General features: G+C 43.5%; 1 protein-coding gene across 1 annotated transcript in view; it reads right to left on the reverse strand.

The window, feature by feature from the left end:
* tiprl (TIP41, TOR signaling pathway regulator-like (S. cerevisiae)) overlaps positions 1 to 19,513 on the reverse strand; it is a 41,923-nt gene that overhangs the window by 9,543 nt on the left and 12,867 nt on the right. The window contains exons 3-7 of the mRNA XM_030101548.1: positions 8,182 to 8,361; positions 2,820 to 2,919; positions 2,596 to 2,727; positions 2,413 to 2,508; positions 2,217 to 2,279 (exon numbers count right to left, since the gene is read on the reverse strand). Coding sequence (XP_029957408.1) covers positions 2,217 to 2,279; positions 2,413 to 2,508; positions 2,596 to 2,727; positions 2,820 to 2,919; positions 8,182 to 8,361 — 571 coding nt within the window. The remainder of the gene's footprint in view (positions 1 to 2,216; positions 2,280 to 2,412; positions 2,509 to 2,595; positions 2,728 to 2,819; positions 2,920 to 8,181; positions 8,362 to 19,513) is intronic.

Here is a 19,513-nt window from a genome sequence, read left to right on the forward strand (position 1 = left end):
TGATGTCACACGGAGAAGATGGCTCCCCTGAGCCCCCCCCACTGTAGCTCCACTGTAGCGCCGGGCTCACAGGGAGGCTGACAAAAACACCCCAGCACTAAGTACAGGTCCCATGCTGGGGCCCATGGGGCTCTCTGGGGGTCAAGCCTTAGAGCCCTCTTGAGAAAGCCGACACCAAGTTGTGGCTCCCAACTGTGCTAATGCAACTCCAGCACGCTGGGCTGACATTACTGCCAAACACACCTTCAAGGTAGATGGAGGGTGACTTCCATCCAGAGGAGCCTGCAAGAGATCCAAGACTGTGAGGCCCAGGCAAAGCACGAGGTCCCTGCAGATGTTGCACCACTTAACAACCTGGTATGGTTCACTGCGAGAGAGTCTGCACAGCACGGGAACCAGTTGATCAGAAGGAGGCCACCAGCAACAGCATGTGGCCCTAGTCCAAAAAGGTTCATTGGTCTTCCAAGTTATAATCCAAATCACATGACAAACACTCTGAAGAAGACAGCTGACAGCTGTCGAAACTGTCAGGTAAACAGCAAAATACCACTCTGGTGTTTTGGAGCATGTGGCCCTCCCGGAGAATTCTCCGGGGTGTCCGCCAGATCAGAGGGAGCGGTGGAAGGGTGTAGAGGAGGCCCTCTGGCCAGGGGTGGGCCAGCACATCCTGGCCCAGAGGGCTGGTGGTTCCCCTCAGGAAGAACATGAGTGGTCAGTGCCCCTGTTCACCTGAGGAAACGGTATACTGACCACACCCTGCCGAAAGATCCCAAATCGTGTGCACCACCCCTAGGTGAAAGCAACACTCTCCCGGTGGAGGAAAGGGAGTCTGGTAGAGGGTTCAGGCCCCCAGCAGATATATGGCCCGTAAGCTGGCCAGAGAGATTGCAGTAAACCTGGCAAGTTGCTGGGAGGCCTGCAACAACTGGGTGGACCTGGTGCAACCATCGTGGTTGATGTGGAAGACGCCAGAGTTGTTGTCTGACCATACAAGTAAGTGCCTTACCCACAGGTATGGCAAGAAGTGTTTGTGGGCCAGGTGTACTGCTCACAGCTGCAGTGCATGGATGTGATCTGCACTGCCCTGGACAGACCACTTTTCCTGAACTACACTGTGTCGCCAGACGAGACTCCGAGCATCAAAGGCAGCCCGGGCATCAAGAGATGATTCTCTGGTGTTCTCTCGACACCAAATGGCTCCATTTTGCATCCAGTGTAAAATGGGCTTGAGGCTGGCTCTACAGTGAGAGAAACCCAACAGAAACTAAAAGCTCTAGCCCTTCATCATTAAGAATGTCACTCACCAACAAAACAGACAAATGCAGTCCTGGTTAGAAACTGAGCGTATACAGTTAGTGCAGCATGCTCTTCCTCACACAGATGAGGCTACAGAAGACTCATTGAACAGTGTTATCTATGTTGAGACAGCCAGGTTAATTATCTCCTGGTGCAGAGCTCGGGGCGGTGCCTTCACTACGAGGAACACCTGCGCAGGTTGAAAGAACCCGTCAGCTGTCAGTGGAAAGGACCAAAAGATGGAAACACTGGCTCCTGTCTACTGCGTGGCACTGAAAATGAGGTGCAAATCCTCACCGATCCTCAACCGACTGGCTGACCACCAGTTCATGTCAGGCGGTGGAACCAATCAAGAAGCAACTGTGGAACAACTTCCACAAGACAGTGGCATGCAGGCACCATGGATGTATACAATATAAACCTGGTAGACAATTCAATCCAGTCAACGTGGGGTTTATGTATCATAGGTCTATACTTGCAATGGTCATGCTGTTAAGCTGGTTCCGGGGTAAGGAGAAGTCAAGTTGTTTGGACTTTCATGTTGAAAACACGGCACGTAGAATTAGTAATACTTCATAATATAAAAGTCCTCCGTAGTGCTGGGGGTGATAAAGTAGCTTATTGTTGACTGTAGATGGCTTTGGCACGGTGGGAAAAGCATGATACGGCTCCTTGAAGTATTCAGGACTGGGTTTTTGAGACTGTTTTCTATAAAACTATATGTGATGTGCTCATCAGACATTTAGCAACACTAAACTGAATTTCAACTGAAAACATGAAAAAAAAAAACCATAAGAAAAATGAAAGAATGTGTCAGGTTAATGCCCAAAGTGACAGATACATTGTGCCTTCAGGACAGTTTATAAGTAGTCTCAGCTCTGCAGACTGCCCTTTGTTCTTAGTACATGCATCCTGCTCACCTTCAGTTCAGCTATTTTGCTTTCTCTTGTGCTAAATTCACGTAGCATGAAATCCTTCCCAGCCTGAAATCAAACACAGAATCATCATTCATGAGTGCACCAGCCATTCAGTGTAGTGTAGTGCAGACTGGATAAACTTGTATTTTGTCATCAAATTTACACAAGAGTTTATGCTGGCTTAAGTGAAATAACTTGCCTCATGGTACAGTCGAGTGTCATTTATTCTTATCAGGACCCCATCAACTCGGAGGAAGAAACGCAGTAACAAAAAGAAGCTGGTGGGCATCACTCTCTGCATAAAAAACACAGTACGAGACACAAACACATCACAATCAATTTTTTGGAATGTTCCTTATGAAACTGAAAAGTAGCAGCTCACAATTTTCACACTGATCATCGAGACTCCATGATCATGAAGCTCATCTTCAAAGAGCAGCACATCATCAAAGAACATGATGTGTTCTCTGGCCTTTAGCTTCTCCATGTCGATACGCTCTGTTGTTTCTGTCACCTTCGGAAGGAAATCAAACCACAGGATACATTAGTATCTCAATCATTTTTCAAGAAAACTATGTTGTACTGTATTCCTGAAAAAATACTTACCTTAATCAGCACACCTTCACCTATAAGAGTACCTCTGTAGTCTGTAGTGTATGTCCAGTCATAAGGTCTCACCACCTCTTTGGAGTGCTCAGAATCAGCTCTGAAAGAAGAAAACTTGACTGAATCTACAATATGAATAACAAATAAATATGAAATAAACATTAAAGATTGAAAATTAAGAACTGGGATTGAAGTAGGGGACTGATACGTATCAAACAGCAAGTGAACAGTCAGTCCTTGTATCTTGCATTTTGGAATATTGAACATTGAAATAAAATATGAGGTTGTTGTGTTACCAAACCATTGATGTTTCCATAAGCATCAATGCTAAAGCTAAACAATATGTTCAGAATCAATGATTCACATTCAGACTCTTGTTAAAGCGATACTTCAACATTTTGGCAAATTGGCCCATTTAGCGTAATTCATTAGTCATTTCGAACAGTGTACTTACTTTTTTTGTGAGGGCGAGCTGTTGTTTATTCAGAGGGGAGTCGGGGAAGGTTTTCAGGACGGACACAATGGAAGTGGATGGTATTTTTGTTCCCCCTCGTCAAACTCATCAAATACACAATCCAACAACCCCAAAACACTTTGGTGGACACGTTATAATCCACACATTCACTACGCTGTGGAACACCAACAAATAATATTGTAGTGTTACGACACTGAAGCAAATACTGGGAACTACTTTTTCTTTTGAAATCACTACGCCCAGACAAGTAGTTCCGTCTTAGCAATCTTTGCATAAACAACTCAATCTCGTAATTTTGCATTAATATTTCACAGCGTGGTGAATGTGTGGATTATAACGTGTCCACCAAAGTGTTTTGGGGTTGTTGGATTGTGTATTTGATGAGTTTGACGAGGAGGAACCAAAATACCATCCAATTCCATTGTGTCCGTCCTGAAAACCTTCCCCGACTCACTTCTGAATAAACAACAGCTCGCCCTCACAAAAAAAGTAAGTATGCTGTTCGAAATGACTGAGGAATTGCGCTAAATGGGCCAATTTGCCAAAATGTTGAAGTATCGCTTTAAAGAGAAGCCAGTACACATTAACCGCCCAGCTGAGGGGCAGTTAGCCCAGCCACCACTAGCACAAAGGCCAGAATGGAGTGGAAATGAAATCCACCGACATACAAGAGCTGCGCACAATGTCATCAAGTACAACTATGTTAAAGTGTTCAGTCCCGTTGGCATGGCGGGGCTGCACCCGCCCCTCAAAGCCAGCTGTGCCTGCCCTGTTATTTAGGTTTTGTATTTTCCATCAGAGTAACCCTCTTCCAAAACTATGGATCTTGAATTGTTAATCCTACAGTCCAACCAACGAAGTCAAGGGGACGTGTTAGCCAATAGGAGATGGAGGGGGCAGGTCACTGACTGAAACAATCATGGTCACCAGTGATGGAGCATGAAATTACCGTTACTACTGTCGGGATTAAACATGGATTTACTCAGTAATTTAAAAATAAAGGCAAGAAGGACTAGTGATGGTGCAACGGGACCCGCTGTGGACTCTGAATACAAAGTGGCTCGCAGCTTCTTCGGAAGACAAAAGAAAGAATCTTCTCGGCAAAGTGGGCAAAGGTGATTAAGTATTATGCTTCGGAATTGATGTGTAAAATGCAATAGAAACCATCATCAAACTGGACAGAATTTGGTTGGAAAAATATAATTAATATTTTTATTACTCCAGCCCCAAAAAAAACATCAAAATCCCCTTTGATTTCTTGTACATGAACCTGGGCTTAGAAATCCCAAACATAACGACTCATAGAAAGAAATACTTAATGAGAATTTTATTAAAGGTGTAATATAGGATGTTCCATTTGCTTTGAGTTCCGGGTGGATCATCAGAATAACTGGTGGGTCTGTTTGTCAATCATTCAGACGAGCTGCTTTCGTCAAGCCGTTGTGTGCTCGCTCCCAATCACGTTCTATTTATTGCCCATGCGCATTCAGAGTGTTTATGTAGCCGGTGAGCTTCGGTTTCAGCTAGTACTTACTGATGGCAAGTCTGACATCATGAAACTGCGACTGTTTTGGATAATAAGCTTTATGAGCGAGGCCGCTTGCAGAAACTGCAAACAGAGCCGTGCACGCCTGGAGAAGATTGATAGGCGTTTCCTCTGGAGAAGCCGTCGAGCAGGTAGGATGGTCTGGCGCATGCGCGTTTTTCAAAAAGCGAGTAACAGACGTTTGGCTTTGTCTTTTTGAGAAAATTCCTATATTATACCTTTAATGTCAGTCAAGATACCTTTGACTAAAAAATGGCTTCAAGCAGACATGACAGGAATTCAAGAATGGCAGACTATTGTTCACCAAATATTTCTAATGGAGAGACTTGTAATATGTGTGCAACTTCAAAGGGATCAATTTAACAAGTTATGGCTTAAAACAGGGGTGGGGAATCCTGGTCCTGGAGGGCCGCAAACCTGCATGTTTTCCATGTCTCCCTGCTTCAACACAGCTGATTGCAATGAGGCTCGTTATCAGGCTTTCTGCTGGACTTGGCCATGAATCTTGATTCGATTCAGGTGTGTTGAAGCAGGGAGACATGGAAAACATGCAGGTTTGCGGCCCTCCAGGACCAGGGTTCCCCACCCCTGGCTTAAAAGGACCTAATTTATTAGACTTACAAAGTTGTTTTGCTTGAATAACTTGTCTCATCCAACAAAACAATCAGGAGTTTGTAAAATTGCATCAACATAGAATTTTCGGTTTTCATTTGTCCAATGTTTCGGTTTGTTTATTTCAACTTTTTTTTTTTTTTTTTTTTTTGTACTTTCTTTAAAAAAGGAAAAACCAAAAAGGCCCTAACTTTCTATTTATAAATACGAGGGCGTACCCAAAAGTTCCCGGAATTTGACTGTAACTTTTTATTTCTGACATTTCAAAATAAAACATCACTGTCGCCTTCAAAATAATCTCCATCCGCATTAATGCAGCGCTCCAGCCGTGTCTCCCACTTCACCAATGCGTCGTCAGACCCGTGCGTAAAAGTGTCATTCTGGGCCGGCTGCGGTTTTTCTGTCACCTCCTCCACATCTGCAAACCGCTGTCCCTTCAGCTCCTTCTTCAACTTGGGGAACAAGAAAAAGTCACTGGAGGCTTCATCTGGAGAATCAGGCGGATGGGAGAGGAGATTCATCTCATTCTTCTCCAGAAACTGCGTGAGGCGCAGCGCCGTGTCCGCTGGCGCTCTGTGGTGGTGGATCAACCGGCTCCACTCCGCCACGACGCTCTGCTTCCTCCTCACATCCTCACGGAGCGTCTGAGGACTTCCTGTAGTAGTCCTGATTTACAGTCTGACCTGGAGGGACAGACTCGCTGTGGACGAGACCCTGGACAGCCAAGAAGCAGCTCAGCATTGTTTTCACAGCTGAGCGGACCTGACGCGCCGACATCTGGCCCTTCTCAAACCCCCGGACCACTCATGGACCTGAGTCTTCCCCAGAGCATCATCCTTGTAGGCTTGCTGCAACACGGTGAGTGTTTCTGCTGCTCTTTTTCCCAGCATAAAGCAGAATTTAATGTTTAGGTGCTGCTCTGGCTTCCCAGTCAATGTCGCCATTTTGGAAAAAATCGCAGACCTCCTCTGCACTCTGTTACTATAAATAGCGCCTGACAGGCGTCAGTGTCACTCTCGGAGCTCAGATTTCTCACAGATGTGCACGAGGCTTACCTGCAGCACATCTGACGGCCAGAAGTCGGAACTCATTATTATTATTGTTTTCTGACCAAATTCCGGTTTCTTTTGGGTACCCCCTCGTACATAAACTACCGGTCAAAAGTTTTAGAACACCCCAATTTTTCCAGTTATTTATTGCAATTCAAGTCACTCAAGTCCAATCAGTAGCTTGAAATGATACGGTAAGTGGTGAACTACCCGAGGGTAAAACAAACAGTAAGGTTACAAAGCGGAAAAACAGAATACATCTCAGAACAATACCGGGCAGTGAGTACAGTTTCCTTCACCATCAAAAGGAAGTCAGAAACTGGGGCAAACTTTGACAGGAAGAGGTCTGGCAGACCCAAAGCCACAACTGAATCAGAGGACAAGTTTCTGAGAGTAAACGGTTTGCGTGATAGGCGGCTCACAGGACAACAGCTTCAAGCACAGCTTCATAGTGGTCGTAGTGAGCAAGTCTCTGTTTCAACTGTGAAGGGAAGACTTGGAGCTGCGGGTTTGACTGGACGAGTTGCAGCAAGACAACCATTCCTAAGACGTCAGAATAAGACAAAGAGGCTTGCCTGGGCCAAGAAACACTGCCATTGGACTACTGAAGACTGGAAAAAGGCGTTATAGACTGATGAATCAAAATGTGAAATCTTGGGTTCATCAGCAGGATCTTTGTACGGCGGAGAGCAGCTGAAAGGATGCTTCCACAGTGTGTGGCTTCAACTGTCAAACGTGTGGTGGTCTGGGGTTGTTCTGCTGGATCCAGGGTTGGTGACTTGTTCAGAGGCACCCTGAACCAAAACGGCTACCACAGCATCCTGCAGCGCCATGCAGTACCCTCTGGGATGCGTCTAGTTGGTCAGGGGTTCATCTTACAGCAAGATAATGACCCAAAACAGAAGTCCAAGCTATGCCACAACTATCTTGCGAAAAAAGAAGAAGCTGGTAAACTTGAAAACATGGAGTGGCCAGCACAGTCTCCAGACTTAAAAACCACTGAGCTGGTTTGGGATGAAATGGACAGAAGAGTGAAAGCAAAGCAACCCACAAGCGCCACATTTATTGGAATTTCTGCAACAGACATGGGAAGAATTTTCTGAAGAATATTTGACTTCTATCGTGGAAAGAATGCCACGTGTGTGTTCAGCTGTTATATCTGCCAAAGGTGGCTACTGTGATGAGTCAACAGTTTAGAATACATTTTGGTCTATAAATTGATTCCATAATTTCTTTTTTGACTCCAATTGCTTATTTGTTCGCTTTGACGTGTGAGTACAATGAGACATTAAGCGGCATAATTTTCAGTAAAAACACTGGAAAAATTGGGGTGTTCTAAAACTTTTGACCGGTAGTGTACATACAACGTTACAGAAATTATTATACGTTTTGTTCATGTAAACAATAAATGCAAATAGCGTTCACGCCTCGTCTGATTATTATAAGAATAAATCAAGACAACACAACACCTATCTTAAACTTTGTGGAGTAATTCACAATGCATGTATTGAATGTTAGCCTTAGGTGCCAATTTGATCTCAATGTACTGCTCCCAATGTGTATCTGGTGTACAATCGTCAATAAAAATGTATTAAAAAAAGGTCCACTTTGAAAAACGTGAAATGCAATGTAAAGCTCACACCCGTGTCGCAGGGGACTACTGTTCAGCATTCACTTCACCTGCTCTCCTGCCACTCTTGAGCACAGGCCACTTTGACTGTTTCCTCGTTGGTGCCAACTCTCTTGAGGGCATCAATGGCGTTGAATTCAATCCCATAGCCATCTGTGTGCTGGATGCGCAGGATGTTGTCTCCAAATAACATCTCTGGAAGAGCAGGCATGTTTATCTCCTCTGCTAACCTGGAAGTGCAAAAAATAGTACATCGAAGTGATGAGGCGAAAATTATTTAGTGAGGAAAAAAAGAACAAATCAAGTAGCATCAAAACATTCTAGGAGACAATTGACTGCTTCCTGAGAGAAGTAATCCATTCACAGAAAACTGTGACTGTAACTAATATATAGCTGAGGGAAAAACTGACTTTTTATTCAGGGAAGCAGCACAGAAGTCTATTGTAAAAAACATCTCTCACCTTTTATTTACATTTCAACTAGGGCTGGGCACGATAACGCGTTAACGCACTGCTTCCTTAAAGATAGGATGTTCCATTTGCTTTGAGTTCCGGGTGGATCATCAAAATAACTGGTGGGTCTGTTTGTCAATCATTTTGACGAGCTGCTTTCGTCAAGCCGTTGTGTGCTCACTCCCAATCCTATATTACACCTTTAACGCCAACAAATATTTCCATTAGGCCCATTTCCATCAGGCCCCCCCCCCCCCGCAAAACACACACACACACACACACACACACACACACACACACAGCTGAGCGTCAAAAAAGCGCACAGCGGCGCTTTCTGCTGTGAAACACGGTCCAGTCCTCATTATTTGCCATAATGAACTCCTCCGAATTATCAGAAAAATCAGGAGGAAAACGCTGGTATAAGGCACAAACTGAAATGAGGAGCGCGGATATGACAAAAATGAAAGTGAAACTTAAATCGCGTCATTTGCCAGCTCGACATTTCGGCCGCTGGGCTTTCTTCAGATGCTGAAGAATCTCCACTACTATTTTTGACCATTCATTTTTGCCAATGAACTCCAACAGTTTTGTTTAAAACATGTCCTCCATTTAGTCCTCAAGGCCTGTTCCTCTAAAGAGATACCTGTCTCCAGGGGACACTACCACTTGGATTTTAGGGTGTCTCCTCATTGGACCTGTGCACAAAATGCACCTGCATTGTTTTGTGACTGTTAAATAAAAAAGGTCTGGTTTTCCAGTCATGTATTTTGTCTTTAGTTTTCGTAAAAGCAAAGTGGAAATATCGTCTCGGCAAGTCTCATCTGATCATGACCCCAATATTGTGTGAGCTGAGTGTCTCGTCACACCCTTACTAGTTTGACGTTTGTGCAATTTTTTTACACAACAACTAGATGTTAGAAAACAACTACACTCCATTTGAATGTCCAAGGACAGGATGATGTTTGAGGATGCACTCATCAAAGGACAAGAAAGTACATGTGGTTGGTCCTGCCGCCCCAGACCCTCCTGAAGCTGGTCACATGACGACGGTTATCCCAGAAGTCAACAACACACTGCACATGGACCTAAGAGCCACTAAGGTCGAAATCTGGCAGACGATAGAAACCCGTACTGAAGAAGTAACCACCACCGTGTGCTTTTAAAGGTATTATGGAGGACTTCCTAGAAAGTTAGAAACCAGTGACTGTTAATGCCATTCTGAACGATGCACATGTGGAGATCATCCCTCCTGCACCTCCAGAGAAAACAACGATCAAATGCTGGGAGCGAGCGTGTGCGAGCTCATACTGCTTACCTTTGAATGTGCATCGCTGTTTACAGCACTCAACATCACTCAAACTGTCTGTTACAGTTTAGTAAAGATGCAGTGAAATCAGCACAACACTGAACTGTTGAGGTGACGGGGTGATTCATTGCTCGTATGTATGTGCAGCCAGCTGAGCTAGCCAGGTGCAGCACGCTGAACGTCTTTACGTCAGCGCCTTCACCAGATTGACTTAACATGGTGGTGAGACAGTAGTAGAGATGATCCACCTGGAAAGCCACAGTCAGAAACATCCTCCAATATACCTGTAGGACTGAGACTCAGGCTGCCATTCAAGCCTTTACAGTCATCAGGTGATCAACATAGTGCAACTATTGCAGAGCAAGAGCGCAGTGCTACACAATCATCGGACGCCATTGAGGTACAGTGTTTTCAGAGAGACCAAAAGTGTATTTGTAGACATAACTAAAAGAAAAGGACTCAATTAAAATACCCTACCCGCCCCCAATCAGACTTCACCCATTTCCTCAAGTGAGTCCACCTGTAGACTCGATGAAATGGGTGGAGTCTAGTGTCCTCTTGCTTGGTTGGAACAAAAACCAGCAGCCACAGGGGCTCATTCTGGACTGGGTTGAGGAGTCCTGTCATAAGGAAAATGAGTTAAATTGAAGACATGAGCTCAGTTGTGGATTTCATTATTTATTTTGAACATAGAGAAGGACTAAGACAATAATAAATACTAGTTACTGAAAGACAGTTGTAGGTTGAGTTAAAGGTGTAAAATAGGATGTTCCATTTGCTTTGAGTTCCGGGTGGATCATCAAAATGACTGGTGGGTCTGTTGGTCAATCAACAGGGCCGTTGTGTGCTCGCTCCCAATCAGGTTCTACGTATTGCCCATGCGCATTCAGAGTGCTTATGTAGCCGGTGAGCTTCGGTTTCAGCTAGTACTTAGCGATGGCGAGTCTGACATAATGAACTGTTACTGTTTCAGAAAACAAGCTTTATGAGCGAGGCCGATCGCAGAAACTGTGAACAGAGCCGTGCACGCCCAGGGAAGATGAGCTCGCGCTCGCACGCTTCCGCCATTGATAGGCGTTTCCTCGGGAGGAGCAGTAGAGCAGGTAGGACGGTCTGGCGCAGGCGCGTTTTTCAAAAAGCGAGTAACAGACGTTTGGTTTCGTCTTTTCAAGAAAATTCTATATTACACCTTTAAAAAGGTGAAACAGTTCATGGGGGAAAAGTTAGGTTAGAAAGAAGTTCATTGACTGTGAATACCTTTTTGTTGGAAAATATTCTCTACTGGATGTATTATTGTACGATTATGTGCTCTTAATTTGAATGTTTTTGATTTAGAAAAGTTTTAATCTGTGTTTTGAGAAGTTGGCTGGTCACTAACAGAGTGAGCTATCGGCAGTGCAATACGACATAAATATACTGTTATGGTTGTTGTCGCTGTTGTTTCAGGGAAAATAAAACTAATCTGTTACACTGACAATCGACCTCATCGTTTTTAAAAGTGTAACACCATAACTACGTTACAAATGGAGGTAAATCGTTAAAGCAGAAAAGCGAATCAGCTAACGGGACAATGCACTGATCCTGAAGGGTGGTCCAAATGACAAAATTCAAGAAACTTTATTGATCCCCAATGGAGAAATTCAGTTTGGAGCTGTTCTAAAACACAACTCATTCATTTTTTCAGAGCTATTAAACTTCCAATTAAGAGTAAGTATTTACTCCTAATTGGAAGTACTAAGTATTTAATTATGTTTGTGTGTGTCTCTAGCTTTTAGTTTTGTTGTTTTGGTAGCTTTCTGAGTAGGGTTGCAGCTTGCTTTGCAGACTTTTCTTAGTATAGGCAAGACAGTGGCCATTTCTTCAATGGGGAAGGCTGGGCCTTGCATGTAACGTATAACGATTTCAGTCACATCAACAGGGAATTTCATGGCCATTTTTTCTGTTTGAGAAGATGATGTAATAAAAACAAAACAAGAAAGACCCTATGGTCACATGGAATTTGAAAGGACTGAATAACTGCGTGAATTGAAAACAGGCACTGGCACATTTAAAAGTGTTGTCTAGTGGTGCGATTTTCCTTCAAGAAAACCATTTGAGAAAGTATTGAGTACAGCTGAGCTGTAGTGGTAGTAGTCCAGCTTATCATGCCACGTGTCCTGTAAGATCTACAGGTACGGCTATACTATTTATAAAGGGTACACCTTTGATTCAGAAATCCAAGATAAAGAGGGCAGATATCTAATATCGGTTGGGGAGTTGTACTCTGTGCCCTTTACACCGGTCAATAAATATAGTAGATTAGACTCATCCTCACTCTACAAAGGGTTAGGGTTAGTGTTCTAGCCAAACTTCTGACATCTCTCAGACTATTTTAATCATAGGAGGCTGAATCACCACACACACGCACACACAATGCACTATGGACAATAGTCAGCCTCATAAAAAATATAAATATTTTTTAGTGCTGGGCAACGATTAAATTTCTTATACCTATATCCACTGCAAAATCCACTTTTTTAAGGTTTTTAGCATGCCCCAAAGTTGAATTCCCTTAAAAATCACCCCCAAAATGTTATTTGCCTTCTTCCACCCATGTCTGAGTAATCTCCTCCAGTCTGCTGCTCTCTACAGCAGCCCCTCCCTTCGGGTAGAAAACAGCTTGTTTGAAACTCTTCAAACCTAAGTACGTCACAAAGTTGAACTCCTCCCACCACTCTTCTCCCCCCCCACCCCCGCCCAGACAACACCCCACTCTCCTCTGACCAGCAGCAGCTGATTCGCATTTTCAACTGAGGAGCGCCCCCCCCCCCTCCCTCCCGCAGGCCCTCGGCAATCAGCGTTGCCGCTTTTTGTATCTCCGATTACGGAGATAAACTTCAACCATCGTCTGAAAGCCACAATCAAGCAAGAGCAAGAGTATGAAGGGTCTGCGCTTGGTGAGTTTTGAAGGGTGAAAAATACACTGGTGATACTCTGTACTGTTAAAAGAAGCTTTTGCTTGCTGATGTGTCCTGCTGGAATGCGGTGCCTGCACGAACCTGGTACAGGTCATTATGACCCCTGCCCAGGCCGCTTATTAAGGATTTGTTTTGCTTAATGCTGCTCCTCAGAAGATTCATAGTAACTGATGTAATAGTGACCACACCTCAGAGAAAGTATAAGACAGTGATGGATGAGAACCGCTTCGGCTTTTTCACTTACAGACTCTGAACTGTGTGAATCTGCTCCCTGATTGCGCATCTTGTAATAAAAGACATCCTTTCTGCTGGACTTCGGCTCCAACTGATTTCATCCTCTCCCAGACAGAGAAAAACCCTTCAGTTTCTAACAGGAAAAGACGTTTTCGCATGTCTTTGCGTGTGGAGAAGCTAGAGCTAAAGAGCTAAAGCTAGCCAGCGTATTAGTTTTGAAGCGCTGATTGGTTGAAGTTCGCTGTCAGTCAAAGTCCACAGGGGGAGAGGCGGGATTTTCAGTGAAACAGAGCGTTTTCTCTTCCGGGTTTCAGAATTAGCCCCCGAAAATCTTTTATTTCACACAAAATGACTTTTCCTTAGCGCCAAAAATAAACTATTACCATGTTAATGCCAATAATAGGGTTTGGACTAGCTAAAAAAGCATGATACAGGTCCTTTAACCGTGATTAATCGCATAATTTTTCTGTAATTAGCCACGATTAATCGCATTATGCGCAAAATACAATAATGAATTCAAAAGTACCCTGTAATGATCATCCTGCCCCTCGCCAGGGACAGGGACATTTTTTTATTTTTTTTTTTGCAAGAATTTTGCAAGAAGCATTATTTTACAATAATAATTTTACAATTCATCAAATATGATTTATAATAATTTATACATTTTAATTTATTTTAATTTATTATTTATTATTGCCACCCCCACCCCCCAACAAACACACATACACACAGAGACACACACACCAGCAAGAGCAGAGCAGATGAAAAAATACGTTTTTTATGAGCGCACACTTCCTCAAACTTCTGACCCTCAGAGAAGGCATAATAAATTCAGTCAGGCTGAATTGTGCTTCATTAAGCCAGATTGTGTGTTGAAGGGAAATTTACTTTATTTTGTGTGTTTTCAGTGCCTGAAAACCGCCCAGCGGGCTGAAACGTTCTGCCGGCAAAAGACGCGATTTAAGTTTCACTTTGATTTTTGTCACATCTGCGCTCCTCATTTCAGTTTGTGCCTCTTACCAGCCTTTTCCTCCTGAGTTTTCTGATAATTCGGCCGAGTTCATGATGGCAAATAATGAGGACTGGACCGTGTTTCACAGCAGAAAGCGCCGCAGCTGTGTGTGCTTTTTTGACGCTCAGCTGGAGCACAGTGTGTGTGTGTGTGTGTGTGTGTGTGTGTGTGTGTGTGTGGGGGTGGGGGGTGGGGGGGTGGGGGGTGGACGTTAATGCCTCATAAAAATATTTGTCGGCGTTAAGGAAGCAGTGCGTTAACACGTTAATAACGCTTTCACATGCCCAGCCCTAATATTTTTGTAATTTTTGCAAATCCTTGTCAGTTCATATTGATCGTGCTATTGTTATTGTGTAATTTATTTTATTTCCTCTATGTATTTTATATGGGTGCACCTAGCCGTTGAACGAGGAGGAGCGCAAGACAGAACCTGATTAGAGCCAAAAAAACATCTTAAAGCTGGTGAAACTTCATATTCAGGCCACAACACCGAGGTAAATTGACCAACTTTTGGGGAACATGTCACCCACTTCCTCCTCTACACCTCAGATCAGATGTGCGGACCTGCTGATTTTAAGCATACAGGAAAAAGAGGAAAATAAATGAAGGATTCCCTCAGCTGTGGCGGGTGAAGAGGGAATAGCCAGTACATCTGTTGCCACTGGGGCTTGTTACCTGCCAATTGTTACGAGGCGCTGTGTGGCCACTCTGTTTGGAGGCTCATTGGTTCCTCGGCTCTTCTCCAGTTCTGCCTCCACCCCTACCACACTTTACTATCTGCTCTGCTGAATATGCCGAGACTTTTCCAACTTGAGACTTAGGGGTCATTTTAACTTGTGCCACTGTTTGAGCTTTTAATAATTCAAAATAAAATTTGCACAAATTTATATTTTTCAGATCACTCATGATAAAAAATAAAAATAAAACTGTAGTCAAATTATGGCAAGGAACCACATTTTGCATCCAGTTTGGATCAAATTATTCATCGATTTGTTGATCAATTGTTCATGTTTTGTTATTCATTCATTTTATATTTTGTGACTGTGGGTGGCACAAACACTTCTGGTGGAAGTGCATTTAAGCAGGCCCAACAATCATGCAGGCGTGAATGAGACGGCGCAAACGTTTTGTGACCACACATTGTGAAGAGGCGGTGGTATTGGTTGACGGTGAAAATAAATGAAATTCAAGAAACGATTGGAGCGGTCTAGGCATTTATGGTGTCTGCTAAGCCTCTGCGCGCATCACAAGTTGCACCCTCATGCACCAGAGTGAGCGTATTGGACGGCGCTTCCAACTACTATAATAAGATTATGAAGTAGAATTATGAAACCTCCAATCGTTCAGTAAGAATCCGTGTATCATTCGTTCAATTGATATTCAATTAAGAATCAAAAAACAAAATATTGAAAAATGAGTCGTTTTTCCTTTTTTCATTTTTAAAATAAAAACAAATAAATGAAAATTGGTTTGTTTTTCAATATCCCGTTTGTTAAGACAGATCAAATAAAGGAAAGTTGAAATTCGGCCACAGAGCAGACTTTAATGTGATTTTTTAATTTCTTCGATCTCCGTGACCCGGAAGTTCTATCGTCTGTGTTTTGGTTTTTGTCGGCGGGAAAGTGGGCGGGTCACGGGACCCTGTGGGTCAGTTTAAGGCCAGCACACACTACAGAAGGATCAGGCCGAATTTTGCCCCGATCTTCTCCTCCTGACCGAAGCCGACCAGGTCCGACTGTCGGGAGTATGCTAATGCGTTTGGGTCCCATCTTCGTGTAGTGTGCGGGCAGATTCATGGAGATGTTTTCCGGTCGGAGCCTCTCGGGAGGCGTCGGAAGGGGGGATCATAGATAATGAACATGTTGAATATTTCCGATCGCAAATCCTGTGGAGTGTGGAGCTCTGAGAGGCGCTGATCAGCTGAGAGCCGACCTGTCCACACCCTCGAAATAAAGCTCCCTGATTGGCTGGTGCTGCTGCTTAAAAAAAAAAATCCCGTCTCAGCTGTCAGAGATGGAGACATATGTTTGTGAAATATATTCTCGACATGACAGTGAAAGAGAAAAGTCAGAACTCCTAAACTCAGCAGTGCAGAAACTGAGAGGTTAATCCTCAATAACTGGATCGCTCCAGGATAAACTGTATTTCCTCCATTCAGACCCAAACTCCGATCTGCATCGCAAGTCCTACATTAACCATCACGGAAGAATGAGGAAAAAAATAAATGAAAAAAAAAAAAACAACAACTTTAATATCCTGACTCCGTGCCTTCAGAGAGAAGAGCGACGCATGATGAAATTTACCTAATCAAAGCTCAATGAGATTTTATTCTGGTGTAAACTATCCAATCTGGGGACAAAAAGAATGATTTAAGATATTTGGTGATTCAAAAAAATACCACAGACTGCTGCTAATAACTTTATTCTACTGCTCCACAAGTACAAACAAAAACAAAAAAACCCCGCACACATTAATAAGCTGAATCATTATCAAAGGTGGAGGGTAAATTATATGAAAATGATCTCAAACTATGGTTCCTTCTTCAGTACTGGAACATTTGAATTTTCTGACAAGTGGGGGGGGGGGTCTTCTCGTGTGTGGCCTCTGCGTAGAGGAAGATTGAAAAGATCCTGTAGTGTACTGCCTCGTGGAGCAGTAGCAGACTCTGACAAAGCTGCTTTTTTAAATCACCAAATATTTTAAATCATTCTTTTTATCCCCAGATTGGATAGTTTACACCAGAATAAAAACTCCTTGAGCTTTGATTAGTTAAGTTTAATTATTCGTTGCTCGTCTCTCTGAAGGCGGTGAAAGTTTTTTTTTTTTTTTTTCCATGATGGTTAATAGTGGAGATGAATTCAAACATTGGGATTATTGCAGGACTGGCGATGGAGATGAATGAGCAGATCAGAGTTTGGGTCTGAATGGAGGAAATCCAGTTGATCCAGGAGGATCCAGGTATTGAGGATTAACCTCTCAGTTTCTGCACTGCTAAGTTTAGGAGTTCTGACTTTTCTCTTTCACTGTCATGTCGAGAATATATTTCACAAACATATGTCTCCATCTCTGACAGCTGAGAGGGAATTTTTTTTTTTTTAAGCAGCAGCACCAGCCAATCAGGGAGCTTTATTCCGAGGGTGTGGACAGGTCTACTCAGAGCTGATCAGCGCCTCTCAGAGCTCCACACTCCACAGGATTTGCGATCGGAAATATTCAACATGTTCATTATCTATGATCCCCCCTTCCGACGCCTCCCGAGAGGCTCCGACCGGAAAACATCTCCATGAATCTCCCCGCACACTACACGAAGATGGGACCCGAACTCATTAGCATACTCCCGACAGTCGGACCTGGTGGGCTTAGGTCAGGAGGAGAAGATCGGGGCAAAATTCGGCCTGATCCTTCCGTAGTGTGTACTCCCGTGACCCACCCACTTTCCCGCCGACAAAAACCAAAACACAGACGATAGAACTTCCGGGTCACGGAGATCGAAGAAATTAAAAAATCACATTAAAGTCTGCTCTGTGGCCGATTTTCAACTTTCCTTTATTTGATCTGTCTTAACAAACGGGATATTGAAAAACAAACCAATTTTCACTTATTTGTTTTCATTTTAAAAACGAAAAAAGGAAAAACGACTCATTTTTCAATATTTTGTTTTTTGATTCTTAATTGAATATCAATTGAACGAATGATACACGGATTAGTAAGAAAACTGGTTCGTCATCAGGTTTACATTAAAATGGCAGACATCGCTGAGCAGGCAGATGAAACTCACTCCAACAAAAATGACCTTTTTCCACCAAAAAAACGTTTGAAATTGGCAGTGTGGGAGCATTTTAGCTACAAGGATGCCCAGGGACTTGTTCAAGATGACAGCTGCCGAATTTGCAAAATCTGCAGGAGAAAAGTCTCGGCTAAGGGCTCCAATAGAGTATTTGCAGTCACGTGACCTGGGAGTTTGCAACCGGAGGACTGCCGCCATGTTGGAGTGAAAACAACCAGTGATACGCGGTTTCATTACATACAGTAGTGCACGTTCGTGTTCTATAACGTTGAAAATATCGACTGATAAAGAGAGTAGGGATGTTGTTGTGTTGTCAGATCAAGTGGACAATCTTGACCTAACACACAAAGGCCAATACCGGGAGAAACTACGGATTTCAGGCTGCAGCAGGACCCGTACTTGATGCCAGCCATGCACGGCTGACATTCAAGAACCCCAGATCTGTAGTACACGGAGATTTATTGTTATCTAATCGACCGTTCTTCTGCGTACACAAAAGCAGCGATGAAGGTGAACAAGAGGCTGGATTCATACAAGTATTTTTGTTTCCGACTTTGTGGGAGCACTGAGACAACACAGACAACTTTCTTGTAAAGTCTAAGGTGCGTAGATCTGCTAGCTTATATGTCAGTGTTAAACTCCAGGCCAAAATGGACTTGTTCATCACAGAAGTCATTTAACCCGAACCCTGTACCGGGTCCAGCAGCTGTCTGCTCCACTTCAACGGGTGTATAAAGTGACTAAAGTGCTGTGAGGATGATTTCTTTCAATTGTGTCTCAAACCAGAAGCCTTCATCTCACTAACTGAGGCTCCATCTGCACTTTGACGGCCGAGTACCTGTTTTATAACAACTTTAAAATCCAGATGCAACAATTCGTCACACCCCCCTCCCCCGCACCTCCAGACACAAAACGCTACACAACGTAAGATCCGTTTGCTCCACCGCAACATATTGGATATCGTATGAAACTAGAAAATATACACTTTAAGACGACACCAGGCAGCATATTCTCTGAGCCGACCAGCTCCCGTCAGCGGCAAAACAAACCGAAAACCGATCTTCACATTTCACAGCCAGCGCCTCAGATCGCATGTTTCTCACACACTTCTTCACCAAATGTCAAAGCTGTTCACACCAAACACAACATATTTTATGTCCTTACCGTTTTGTGGTCATTTTCCATCTATTCACGCTCCTCTGACTGAAATTAGCCGCATAATCCTCTAGAATAGTGAAAGAGTGTCATAGGAGCGACCGAATGTTTGTTTTCACTCCAACATGGCGGCAACTACCCGACGAGCATTGTGAGGCCGGGTGTGTGACGTCAGCTGCAAATACTCTATGCCTCGAATCTCCGGCAGCATCTGCTTGATCATCATCCCGAATTACATGCCGAAGTTTTTAAGGTAAGTAAACAGCAAGCATAATAACGTTATATGATTAAAGATGTATAACTAATAATAATACAAGGCATAGATGGTGGCACCGACAGCTGATGGAAACAACAACGGATATTACCCACGTGTGTTTTAGTAAACTGCAAAAATAAAGTTAGATGATTGAAAATATATAACTACTAGGGGTGGGACGAGACACAAATTCCATGAGACGAGATGTCTCATGAGATTGAGT

The sequence above is a fragment of the Salarias fasciatus genome, chromosome 10, assembly GCF_902148845.1.
Source record: "Salarias fasciatus chromosome 10, fSalaFa1.1, whole genome shotgun sequence".
NCBI lineage: Eukaryota > Metazoa > Chordata > Actinopteri > Blenniiformes > Blenniidae > Salarias > Salarias fasciatus.